We start from the raw sequence: 12,532 nt of genomic DNA, 5'->3' as shown, positions 1-12,532 counted from the left end.
CCTTCTCCTCCTGCCCCCAATCCCTCCCAGCATCACAGTCTTTTCCAATGAGGCAACTCTTTGCATGAGGTGGCCAAAGTACTGGAGTTTCAGCTTTAGCATCATTCCTTCCAAAGAAATCCCAGGGCTGATCTCCTTCAGAATGGACTGGTTGGATCTCCTTGCAGTCCAAGGGACTCTCAAGAGTCTTCTCCAACACCACAGTTCAAAAGCATCAATTCTTTAGCGCTCAGCTTTCTTCACAGTCCAACTCTCACATCCATACATGACCACTGGGAAAACCATAGCCTTGACTAGATGGACCTTAGTCAGCAAAGTAATGTCTCTGCTTTTGAATATGCTATCTAGGTTGGTCATAACTTCCTCCCAAGGAGTAAGCATCTTTTAATTTCATGGCTGCAATCACCATCTGCAGTGATTTTGGAGCCCCCCAAAATAAAGTCTGACACTATTTCCACTGTTTCTCCATCTATTTCCCATGGAGTGATGGGACCAGATGCCATGATCTTCATTTTCTGAATGTTGAGCTTTAAGCCAACTTTTTCACTCTCCTCTTTCACTTTCATCAAGAGGCTTTTTAGTTCCTCTTCACTTTCTGCCATAAGGGTGGTGTCATCTGCATATCTGAGGTTATTGATATTTCTCCCGGCAATCTTGGCAAATCTCAAAAGGATTCATGGAACAAAAAAGTTTAAGAATCTCTGTCTCAATCCGCCTGCCAATGCAGGGGACACAGGTTCGATCCCTGGTCCAGAAAGAACCTACATGTTGTGAGGCACTAACTCCAAGCACCACAACCACTGAAGCCCGCACTCCAGAGTCCCTGAGCTGCAACTACTGAAGCCCCTGCACCTAGAGCCCACGCTCCCAACAGGCGAAGTCACTGCAATGAGAAGCCCGAGCATCTCAATGAAGAGTAGCTCCAGCTCGCCACAACTAGAGAAAGCCAACTCGCAGCAATGAAGACCCAGCGCAGCCAGAAATTGAAAAGAAAAGAACTTCTGTCTCAGAGGCAGTGGTATGCGAGTTAGTGTCTACCAACTGGCCTTCAAGGACAAGGGGAAGAACCAGCCTGATGTGTAGTGTGTGCAAGTTTCCATGGTGTAAATGCTCCTACTGTGACCAGTTTCAAGCTACCAATCTGAGGTCAGGGAAGATGTACACAACCAAATCCTGTGAGCTGCCAAGAGCCAGCCCCAGCACATCACTGAAGGCTTTTTCTCCACCAAAGATTTAGGTCAACAGTTGTCATAGCAGTGAATGATAAACTCCATTGATTTTCCACTCATGCAAGGATGTAGCAATAAAAGAGACATCTTGGAGTCTAAGAATAATCTCATTTAGAGTGGAGTAATATTTTTCACTGTGATAATGGAGCAGCCTTTTATTAAGTGTGCTATACTGAGATTCTCTGTGAGTAATGAACCATGTTGTTATCTCCAACAAATTCGTATGTAACACCCATTACCCATATGGTCTACCCCTAGCCCCTAATTTTATCATGTAGGATGTTTTATGATAAAGAGACCAAAACAGTTTATAAAGCCCCTTTTACTATGTTTTGATGGAATGAGCTGGCAAGAGACAGCGTTCCAAAAAATGCTGAACTGGGAATTCTCTGCACCTCCTATCAGGGTAGCTTGCTTGGCTGCAGTTCATTGGTCTGTAACAAAATCTTAATTTAGAAACAGAGAGTTCATATTTCCCTAAGAGCATTCATTCTAATTTTATACCAAATGCAATTCTGCCATTCTACTTGATGATCTAGGAGAGGAATCACAGTGTTGATTTTGAAGAGGTTATTTGAAATGCTCCACCGTAAGGCAGACTTTTTTATAGACACTAGAAGGTTGGGTCTTTCAGATTAATCATTCTAAATGTACCTTAGCTTCTGTATTATTTTATGAAATGTTTAAAACAGGATCACAGAAAGCAAAGACTGATTGTATCTTCATGTCATTTCTATGCTGTTTTATCCACCTGGTTATCTCCTGAACCTAAAATAAGTCTCAAAGAAAATACATTCTATTGGTTCTGACTACTTTCAATTATAAATCAGGCCAAATCAGATAATAAATAGTTTCCATTGCGAAGCTTCGCCAAGAATGTTAAATCTAATAGTGCAGTTAAGGAAAATTTAACGGAAAACAATTGAATTGCAAATATTTTTGTTTGCCTAAACAGTCATGAAAGGGCAAAATACTTTCAAACATACTTTAAAGTCAGTTTGTGGTTAACTGCTGTGAAACTTCTCCCCATACACCAGATTTCCTTTTTCTTCTTCTCTTTACAAAAACTGCTATTCCCATCTACTCTCTGATCCATACATTCTGGTACTTCTATCACAGATTTTGGTATCATCAATTTTATATGCCAATACTTCAAACTGTAAATGTGAATCCATCTGCCAATTTTTAGAAACTGGATTGGATTGAAGCATATCCATAATGCACCACTGAAATCCTGCTAGATTATCAGCTTCCCCCAATCTTTTACTGTCATCTTTGCCATATTAACTCAAGGGGTTTTCTTTAACAATTCACTTTTACAAAGCATTTGACTTTAGTTGCTCTAGAAATACGAACTCTTTTTACACTTATTTTGTTAATTTAAATATTATTCAATTAAATCACATAACTGCAATCACTGGAGCAACTGGCATAAAGCGATTTGAAAACACCTCCTTCAGGTGTTTCAGAATCACACCTGCCTTCTAGTGTGTTTTCCCCACCTTTATTGAGATTCATGGCCTGTGTCGAACTTTTTCATACCCCCAGAACCAAAAGTAAAGGGCAGAGCACATAGTGAGCATGAATTACTACTTATTTAAATAACTGTGAAACATTTTACTACCCACATAAACCAGTTAGTTGTCATCTCAATAACCACAAACAAATATTTTTAGATTTCTAAATATATTTTCTAAGCCTCAACAGTATACCTGATACTCCTTCTACAGGACTGGCATCCAAGCTGACGAACTGTCCCAAGCTTCAGGCATACAGGATATAAACTCCTCTACCGTGTTGATCTCTGCGTTAATGTGTAATGTCATTTTCATTTCAGCTGCAGGGAAGAGGTTCAGTACTGGTATCCTAGGGATCTGCTGGTTTTCTGATCATGCTGTTTTAATTTTTTTTTAATCATATACCGCAGAAGATTTCAGCTGAGGGATGATCAAAATACTTGTTGCCTCAATAACAGACTGCTATCAAAGGTCTCTCTCCTGCACCATTTTTAAAGCTACTATTCAACAGTCAGCCTGGAAGACTTGGAAAAAAAACACAATGTATCAAAAACTAAGAAGATTCTGGAAAATCATAAAACATTTCAAATATACTCTTAAATAAGGAAGTGCTAATTCTATTTGTCTTATTTTAGGTCTGCTAATTCCATCACTTCTTCAGGGTGTTGTGTGAAAGTCGCTCAGTCATATCTGACTCTCTGTGACCCCATGGACTATATAGTCCATGGAGTTCTCCAGGCCAGAATACTGGAGTGGGTAGCCTTTCCCTTCTCCAGGGGATCTTCCCAACCCAGGGATCGAACCCAAGTCTCCCGCATTGCAGGCACATTCTTTACTAGCTGAGCCACAAGGGAAGTCCAAGAATACTGGAGTGGGTAGCCTATCCCTTCTCCAGTGGATCTTCCCGACCCAGGAATAGAACTGGGGTCTCCTGCATTGCAGGCGGATTCTTTACCAACTGAGCTATCAGGGAAGCCTCAGGGTGTTATTAGCGGGCAATTATATGGCTTCACCCAGAGGAGGAAATGGCAACCCACTCCAGTATTCTTGCCTAGAGAATCCTGTGGACAGAAGAGCCTGGTGGGCTGCCGTCGATGGGGTCGCACAGAGTCAGACATGACTGAAGTGACTTAGCATGCATGCATGCATTGGAGAAGGAAATGGCAACCCACTCCAGTGTTCTTGCCTGGAGAATCCCAGGGACGGGGGGCCTGGTGGGCTGCCATCTATGGGGTCACACAGAGTTGGACACGACTGAAGTGACTCAGCAGCAGCAGCAGCAGCATATGGCTTCACCAAACTCACCATGAACTTCCCTTTTTAAATTTGTTTGAAAAATTATTGATTTATTTTTGGCTGCTCTGAATCTTCATTGCTGCACACGGGCTTTCTTGAGTTGCAGCCAGCAGGGGCTACTCTGCAGTTGCAGTGTGTGGGCTTCTCCCTGTGGTGGCTTCTTGTTGCAGAGCAGAGGCTCTAGGCTCAAGGGCTTCAGGATTGTAGCACACAGGCTCAGGAGCTGTGGCTCTTGGGCTCTAGAGTATCACCTCAGTAGTTGTGGCATGTGGTCTTAGTTGCCCCACAGCATGCGGAATCTTCTCAGATCAGGGATAGAACCAGAATCTAACTTAAACAGCTAGTTAATGTCCAGGATTTTCTAACGTTCCAACTCCATCTGTTCTTACTCAAACTAAATCTACTGATGTCCATCTTTTAAGTCCTTCCTGTATCAATTAATACTTTTAATAGTCCTCTTAAATCTCCATCTATGGAATTCCCCAGACTACTTTCTCCAGCCAAACTGCAGTCTATATATTCCAGCCCCATACGTTAAGTACATATTTATAACATCTATTTCAATAGAATGGAGGTACCTGACATCTTGAAAAAGATAATTACTTGCTTATCAGTTCCTGCCATCTGTGGTTGGCTAGTGCCATCCTGGTTTTATAATCAAGATAAAATTGAGGCAATAAAGTCAGAGAACAGTTTCGGGATTCTCTCTAGATTTTATAGGTCAGTACACATTATTTCTGCTTTGTTGTTTCTTTTTCTCTAGTGATTTGTTCTTGCCCTTTTGTTTTTCTCATTATCATCTCCATTCGGGGGAGGAGAGGATGAAGGGAAGGAGATAAAATTTAAATGAGGTCATCTGGCCAGTTTCTCATTGGCTGAAGCAGATTCCCAGGAGGGCAGTTTCACGAGCTACATTCATTCTCTCCATGGTCCCCATTACCCTGGACAGATGCAAGTTCGCTCCAGCACTACAGACTGTGACCCCATTTCCTGCCAGATGTTTTACACTTGTGGCTCATGGTCCTGGGAGGTGACAGGGCCAATGGGTAGAGATGACTCAGGAAAATCCTGCCTCACATAGAGAAAAACAAGTGGGTGTGTAAGTCTTTCTTATCCCTCAAGCCACTGAACTCTTTTCACCTGTTAAACTCTTGGACTAAAGGTCGGTCAGGAAATAAGGTTGTACCTACTGGCTGAAACAGGTTTTGAAGATTATCTGCTCATCCTTCTCCCCTTCAACCTCTACAGTGCCATTTAAACTGAACAGATCCAGAGCCTCTCCAAGATGTGCCACTTTGATATGCGGATTGTTTTCAGCTGAAGACAATCGAGGCCCAAAAGATTCCTACCCAAAGGAATTCACATAAGGAGCCTGGGACAAAGAACTATCACCAGAGATAACTTTTTATCTGAATGATCTGTGCGCATGGTATGGCAAACATCTCATGACCCCACATCTGTTCTTGTTATCATCCTGTGAATCACCCTCTTTGCCTCTTTCCCAGGTCCCTGTTTCATTCTTTAGCTCAGGATGGCATCTGCCCAACTTATCTTATGGGACTCCTGTACGTATATAATTAACCTTGTTTTTCTACTGTTAATCTGTCTTATATAGATTTAACTCATAGCCCAGCCAAAAAGAGAACCTAGAACGGTAGAGGAAAAACTTTTCCTTGCCCATAAAACCAGAACCAAATGTGAGCTTTTGGAGAGCCCACAAGCTAAGAAAGGTTTTTACATTTTTTAATGGTTGGGAAAAAATCCCAAGAGGAGTAGTTCATGACACATGAAAAATGAATAAAATTCTGATTTCACTGGCCATGGATCAAGTTTCATTGGAACAACAACCCCAATCATTTATGTATCACCTGTGACTACTTTTGTGCTACAAAGGCAGGAATGAGTCACAACAGAAACTGTACAGCCTGCAATGACGAAAATACTTGCTACCTGGTCCTTTGGAGAAAATCTGCTGCCCCTGTCCTTTCACAGTCTACACATTTCTGGTATCCAAACCAGCTCTGAATCCATGAGATTTCTTTATTACTTTCCATTTGTGCATATTATTTTATTTCTCTTGAAATGCTAAGTCAGGGGTGTTACCTCCATTAAAAAAATGGCTATTACTCTCCATTTGTAGAAAGTATATACTATGTGAAAACCAAGATTTTCGAAAGATCATAAAAAACAAATGATGCTTCATCCCTTCCAGATGGTTAATACAGTTTAATGTGTATGCCAATGGACTTGTGATACTACTACTAAATCATTTTCACACTTTCTCAAATGCCAAAAGAAATGAATTTTGCTTCTGAATCATAATTGAAATGCTAATTGGTAATGGAGGAACTAAGCCCATTTCTATGATATAAAATCAAAACACACAAGCTCTGGGTTACCATTATTTTTCAGAAGATTAAATTCAGGCAATGATAACTCCCATTTTGGAGAATATAAAGAATAGTTTAAATAGCTCTGGGTGTGGCCTTCAAGCCCTGAGCAGAGTGTACCAGGAAGCCAGCTGTCTGGGGCTGGGAGTATGTTGTCCAAGGAGGTAGTCATGTCAGGACAGCAAGTTCATTGTCGAGGACGCTGCACTGCAGGTTGGGGTGGAGAGCCCGCAACCAAAGAGGGTCTCAGAAATGGGATTCCTGGCTTGCATCTTGGAGTGGTCAGATGGTCCGCTCTATTCCCACCACCCCCATCCACAGCACCTATCCTCTATGAAGAGCACAGAGTGGGAGAAAGAAGGCTAGTTCTCTTTCTGTAGCTTTTCCCAGAATCACAGTCTGAAGTGCATATTTGAGTCCAAGGAGTTTATCTGGGAGGCAGTCCCAGGAAAGACCAGTCTAGGCAGTGGGAAAGTGAGACAGGAAAGGGAAGGCAGACGAGGAAGGATGTGTTACCAAGGACACATTCAGATGGATAGCTTGAATATAATCCCTCCAGGAAACTCAAGGAAAAGGCCTCACTTTGAGACTTCTCAGAAACACCTGGGACAGCAAATTCACCTTCTTCTACCTCCCAGGATCTTCCCGACCCAGGGATTGAACCCACATCTCTCATATCTCCGGTTGGCAGGTGGGTTCTTTACCACTAGTGCCACCGGGAAGCCCCTTTATCAGTATGGGGGTAGCCAACAACTTAGCAAGGTGTCAGCCCACATAATCATGGCTAGACCTGACATTAGCACACAGGCTACAGCAAAATGGCTCCTGTCGTGACTGGTACTGTTATTCTTCTCCCTCGCTGAACATGCTGGAAGCTGAGAGGTGCCCTGCCCTGGGGATACCAGTATGTACTACAGTGTAGAGACGGCTAGTGCCAGACAGGAGGAGGCGAAGGATTCAATTACACGAAAGGTTTCATCTTATCCTTCCTTCCTGGCAGTAGTTTAAATTATATTGCAGTTGAACCCAAAGCAGCAGACTCATCACTTACCAATATACACATTTCCAGATATGGTATAAATGAAGCTTGTCCACCCTGAAAAGGGACCAGCGACATTAAAAGGTTAGTGTCCATAATGCCAAAAGGAACAGAAGGATAACAGTATCAAATATTTCACAATTATCTCTATATGAAATATAAATATAAAAGCCTATATAACAGATATAAAGTTTGGAGATCAAATCTTTTAGATACATATATTTTTTTACATTTAAGTTCTATAAACAGCTTAGAACACACACATTCCCACATGCATGCTTGCACACACAAATTCATGCACATGTGCACACACGGGCACACACACATACCACACAGAACTAAACCTAAATGACCTGAGACCAAATGTTTAAGAACTGCCCAAGCAGACAGTATGCTGCTTCCTGACTGTATATCTATATGCCAACAGCTGTACTAATAACCAAGCTCTTCCTTCCAGGTAGAACATCATGCTCATAACTACAACTCACCAGTTTGGCTTATCTTCAGTTCTTTGGACCTCCAAGCAGTTTTAAGTGTAAAAAGAATGCTAGAAATGGGCTTTTTTTTACTTAGTTGCATTTTAGTTTCCAGTGAACACTTTCTTTTCTGTCCTAAAACAGAGCATCAGTTCCAGGGATGCAGAGAGGCACAATCTTTGGGGTATGAATGGGCTTCAGATGGCTTGTGCCCTCCTTGGAATTGTTGACAGAATTTTTCAAGTGGATAAGCTTTTCTGCAAAGAGGATACATAGCATTGGCCAGATTCCCACTGTGACCCATGGGCCAAGAACTCAGAAACACAGATGACCCACTATCTGCCCTCTTGGCACCGGCATTGGATTTCCACAGATATTTATGTACTGTCCCTGTGGCCCAGAGGAGATCCTTCAGTGCCACTGAGGGACATGAACGTAGCAGGGGCCAGCTCAAAACAGAATCAGGACATCACTCAGTGTGTCTTTGGTGAAAAAGAAGATTAGCGCGGGGAATGCAGGGTTGTGTCCAAGGTACAAGGGCAGGATCCAGACTGAGGTCTGTGGGAGAGTCAACGTGCTGATAGAGTAAACAAAACCAAGCCAGGCGTGGAAGAATCACAGAGGACAAAGTAGACACTAGGGATGTGGCTGTGCTGCCAGGCGGGTTAAAATGTGCAAGAGGGGCCCACACAATAAGCCATGACTGGTCAAACTTAAACTGAGTCTGGTTCAGAAAACCTAAAGGATGGCAAAACAAAGACAAACACTCAGGTGGATGCTGGATGCTGGTAATTTTTCATCCTCTTCTTTCAGTTTTTCCTCCCCAAGATTTGACTAGAATGTGTTTAAGGGCTCTGGAAGAAAATCTATCTGCTCAGAGCACACTCGCACTTTTGCTTCTTTACTGAACCACTGGCTCAGTCTTCTGAACTTGACCTCCCATCGTCTGGAGAGCAGCTACCACTCCCGTGAACTGGTTGGGAGTGGAGACAGAAGAGAAAGACAAGGCCATGGATCTTCATGTTGTGTGCAATACGGAAGAGGGAGGTTCATGCTAGATGCTGAAAACACATATTAGCCGTTCCCAGCCCAGAAATATCATTAACAATTTCATATTTATGCTTTCAGGTTTTTTTCTCCTTTTTTTTGGTGGGGTGGGGGAGCGGCGTGGGGATGCACCATGCAGCATGTGGGATCTTCTCTGACCAGGGATTGAACCTATGCCCCCTGTACCGGAAGCCAGGAGTCTTGACTACTGGACCACCAGGGAAGTTCCTTTTTTTCTTTTATGCACTATATATTATTTGCGTAAAAACTAGAACTCATTATTCTATTTTGGATACCTTTCCATGTCAAAACATAGAGAAATAACCCATTTTGGGGAAAGCCTACAAAGCATTCCATTGCAAGAACGTGTTGTAACTGACATAATAGATCCCCTGCTCATGGCTGAAAGGTATTAAAAAATTAATGGTTTCTGAGTTTCACAGAACCTCAAAGGTCTCAATTGCCCAAGTGGGTTTTTATTTGGAATCATTGTGATTGTTCCAATATCATTTTTCCTCCGCCTCCTTTGCTTCATTCCTCCTCATCCTCCAAGCAGAAAATTAGTCCACACATAAGTGTCTTGGTCTGTTTTCTTTCCCTTTTTATCTTTTTTAAATCTTTTATCCAGAAGGACCAAATGGCCCAGTCAATGTACTATGTGCATTCACCTATTTTTGTTCCTTGCACAAGTCTTCTATTATGATAGAGAGCTCACCTTCACCACTACTAACACAACTCATGTTACTGGTTAGAAGGTACAGAGGGAATAAAATAGAAACAGAGGGTAATCTCCTTGCTTTTAACATGTTGTCTACCTGCGCTTCTATCAAACCTTGTTTAAGATCCACTAAGCATTTGTTTCTTAAAGCTATAGCAAAGCAACAGTCCAACTATGTGAATGCTTATGTATGTTTACAAACTACCACATTTTCTTGGAATTCCTTCTCTGCTAAGAGCAGGATTATATCAGCAAAGAATTCTCTTGTGAGATTTCCAGGTCCTTCCCATCACTCTTTCTTCCTCTATCTCTCCTCTCACTTTTCTGTACTGCACCACAAATGGATACATCACAGGCCTTGAAAAGATTGTCTCCAAGCCACTGGCTCTTCACAGCTGGGAAGGGCTCTCCCTCCCACCCTGAGGCTATGACACAGAACAGGAGTTGGGAGGAAGGTCACATTTTATCCCTGGACCCGTTGCTTGGTTTAATTGGAAACACATTTAGGACAGACCTCTTACATACAGCCCAACAGATGACGTGTAGAACTTTTCTTTTAAACATGTAAATCATTCTCTGTGGCATTTGCTCTCATTTCCAGGGAGGTTCCCAATTCCTGCTAACATCCCTAGTGAGAGCTTTTCTTGGCCTATGTTCCTCGCCTTAACCCAGCTCATTTTCCTCCTCCTCGGTCTTAAGTTCATTTCCATGAGCTTTCCAACAGCTGCTTATACATGTACATGTAGAGAAAGTAGAAAAATATGGCCTGGAGACATGCCAAATCCATGACAAAGGTTAGCTCTGGGTTGGGAAGGGGAGAAGGCAACCAGGCTAAGGAGAGAAGGAACCTCTCCCCAAACTGTGGGCCACACCGGATGCCACACCCCAAAGCAGCGTTGGTTCCTAAGAGCCTCCCCCTAGATACTGTGACACTCAGCTTGGGCAGGCAGCTCATTCACCATGGACCCCATGCCTGGCCTCCTGGACAGCAGGCAGACCCACTGGATATTTCTCTCTCCCTCCTCATTCCACCACAGTATTTGCTAATTATTACTTTGAGGGCTTCCCTCGTGGCTCAGTTGGTCAAGAATCCGCCTGCAGTGTGGGAGACTGGGGTTCAATCCCTGGGTTGGGGAGGTGCCCTGGAGAAGGAAACGGCTACCCACTCCAGTACGCTGGCCTGGAGAATTCCATGGACTGTATAGGCCATGGGATCGCAGAGTTGGACATGACTGAGTGACTTTCACTTCACTTCACTATTAATTTTTTTAATTTTTATTTTCACTTTATTTTACAATACTGTATTGGTTTTGCCATACAGTGACATGAATCCGCCATGGGTGTACATGAGTTCCCAATCCTGAACCCCCCTCCCATCTCCCACCCCATATCATCTCTCTGGATCATCCCCGTGCACCAGCCCCAAGCATCCTGTATCCTGTATCGAACATAGACTGGCGATTCATTTCTTACATGATAGTGTACATGTTTCAATGCCATTCTCCCAAATTTGAAATAATTTCAGACACAGAAAAGCTACCAAAATAGTAGAGATTTACCATATGCCACCCACCCAGATTCTCTAAAAGCTAACCTATCACATATGTTTTATCAATCTCTCTAGAAATACACATCGTTCTTTTTTTTTCCTGAAATACTTGAGAGTAAACTTGGAGACATGATACCCCTTTACTTTAAAGTAATTTTCAGCAAGTATTTCCTAAAAACAAGAGTATTTTCCAATATAACCTGACTGCACTTATAAAAATGATGACATTGATACAATATCAGTGAAAAAATTATGACCATTAATGTAATACTATAAGCTATGTACAGACATTTAAATTGAGCCAATTGTGTCAGTAATGCGTTTTAGGGCAAAAAGAAAAATACATGTCTAGACCAGGATGGAATTCAGGTTCACATGTGGCATTTAGTTGTCACTTCTAATCTCCTTTCATCTGAAATGGTTCTTCAGTCTTTTTCATTAAAAGTACAGACTTATTATTTTGTTTTTTAATTTATTTTTAATTGGAGGATAATTGCTTTACAATATTGTGATGGTTTCTGCCAAACATCACCATGAACCAGCCATAGGTATACATATGTCCCCTCCCTCTTGAACCTCCCTCCCACCTCCCACCCCATCCCACCCTCTAGGTTGTCGCAAAGCACTGGATTTGAGCTCCTTGTGTCATACAGCAAATTCCCACTGGCTATCTGTTTTACATATGGTAATGTATATGTTTCAATGCTACTCTCAGACTTGTTATTTTGTAGAATGCCCCTCAGTTTGGATTTGTTTGATGTGTCCTGTCATGACAGCATTGTTTGTTAATCCCTTTCCCTCTCAACTTTAGAGATGCGTTTTTATTTTCAATGCTTTAAATGTTTTAGTTCAGAAGAGCACGAAAGATGAAACAAGGAACATATACGTTGACATATTTATTTCGTTTCTTTCTTCTCTTTTGCAGATAAAATCATATAGGTGAGAGAAATAGCCCCTAACTGGTTGCTTCCAGTCAATTTTCTATACCCAGAGAATATGATTTTCTTCCAGGAGAAGAGGGTGTGAGAGAATGGTCACATCCCAGATCTTCCGGCAGGAAGGAATTCAAGAGGGAGCTGAAGCAGAGTGAAAGCAGATTTATTCAGGGAGATACACACTCCTTGACAGACTCTGGGTCCTTCCAGAAGGTGAGAGAGGCCCTGGGGTAAGGCTTGGTTAGTTTTTATGGGCTGGGTAACTTCATACACTAATGAGTGGGAGGATTATTCAAGCTATTTTGGGGAAGGGGTAGGGATTTCCAAGATTGGGCC

At 42.3% G+C, this 12,532-nt stretch overlaps 1 protein-coding gene across 2 annotated transcripts in view; it reads right to left on the bottom strand.

Annotated features, from left to right (window-relative positions):
- PIR (pirin) overlaps window positions 1-12,532 on the bottom strand; it is a 98,120-nt gene that overhangs the window by 20,076 nt on the left and 65,512 nt on the right. For both annotated transcript variants that reach the window (XM_068962573.1, XM_068962574.1), the window contains exon 7: window positions 7,484-7,528. In XM_068962573.1, the coding sequence (XP_068818674.1) occupies window positions 7,484-7,528 (45 nt within the window). The remainder of the gene's footprint in view (window positions 1-7,483; window positions 7,529-12,532) is intronic.

This window comes from Capricornis sumatraensis, chromosome X, assembly GCF_032405125.1.
Source record: "Capricornis sumatraensis isolate serow.1 chromosome X, serow.2, whole genome shotgun sequence".
Taxonomy (NCBI): Eukaryota; Metazoa; Chordata; class Mammalia; order Artiodactyla; family Bovidae; genus Capricornis; species Capricornis sumatraensis.
The sequence above is the reverse complement of the archived record's forward strand: the minus strand, read 5'-3'. Positions and strand labels throughout refer to the sequence as shown.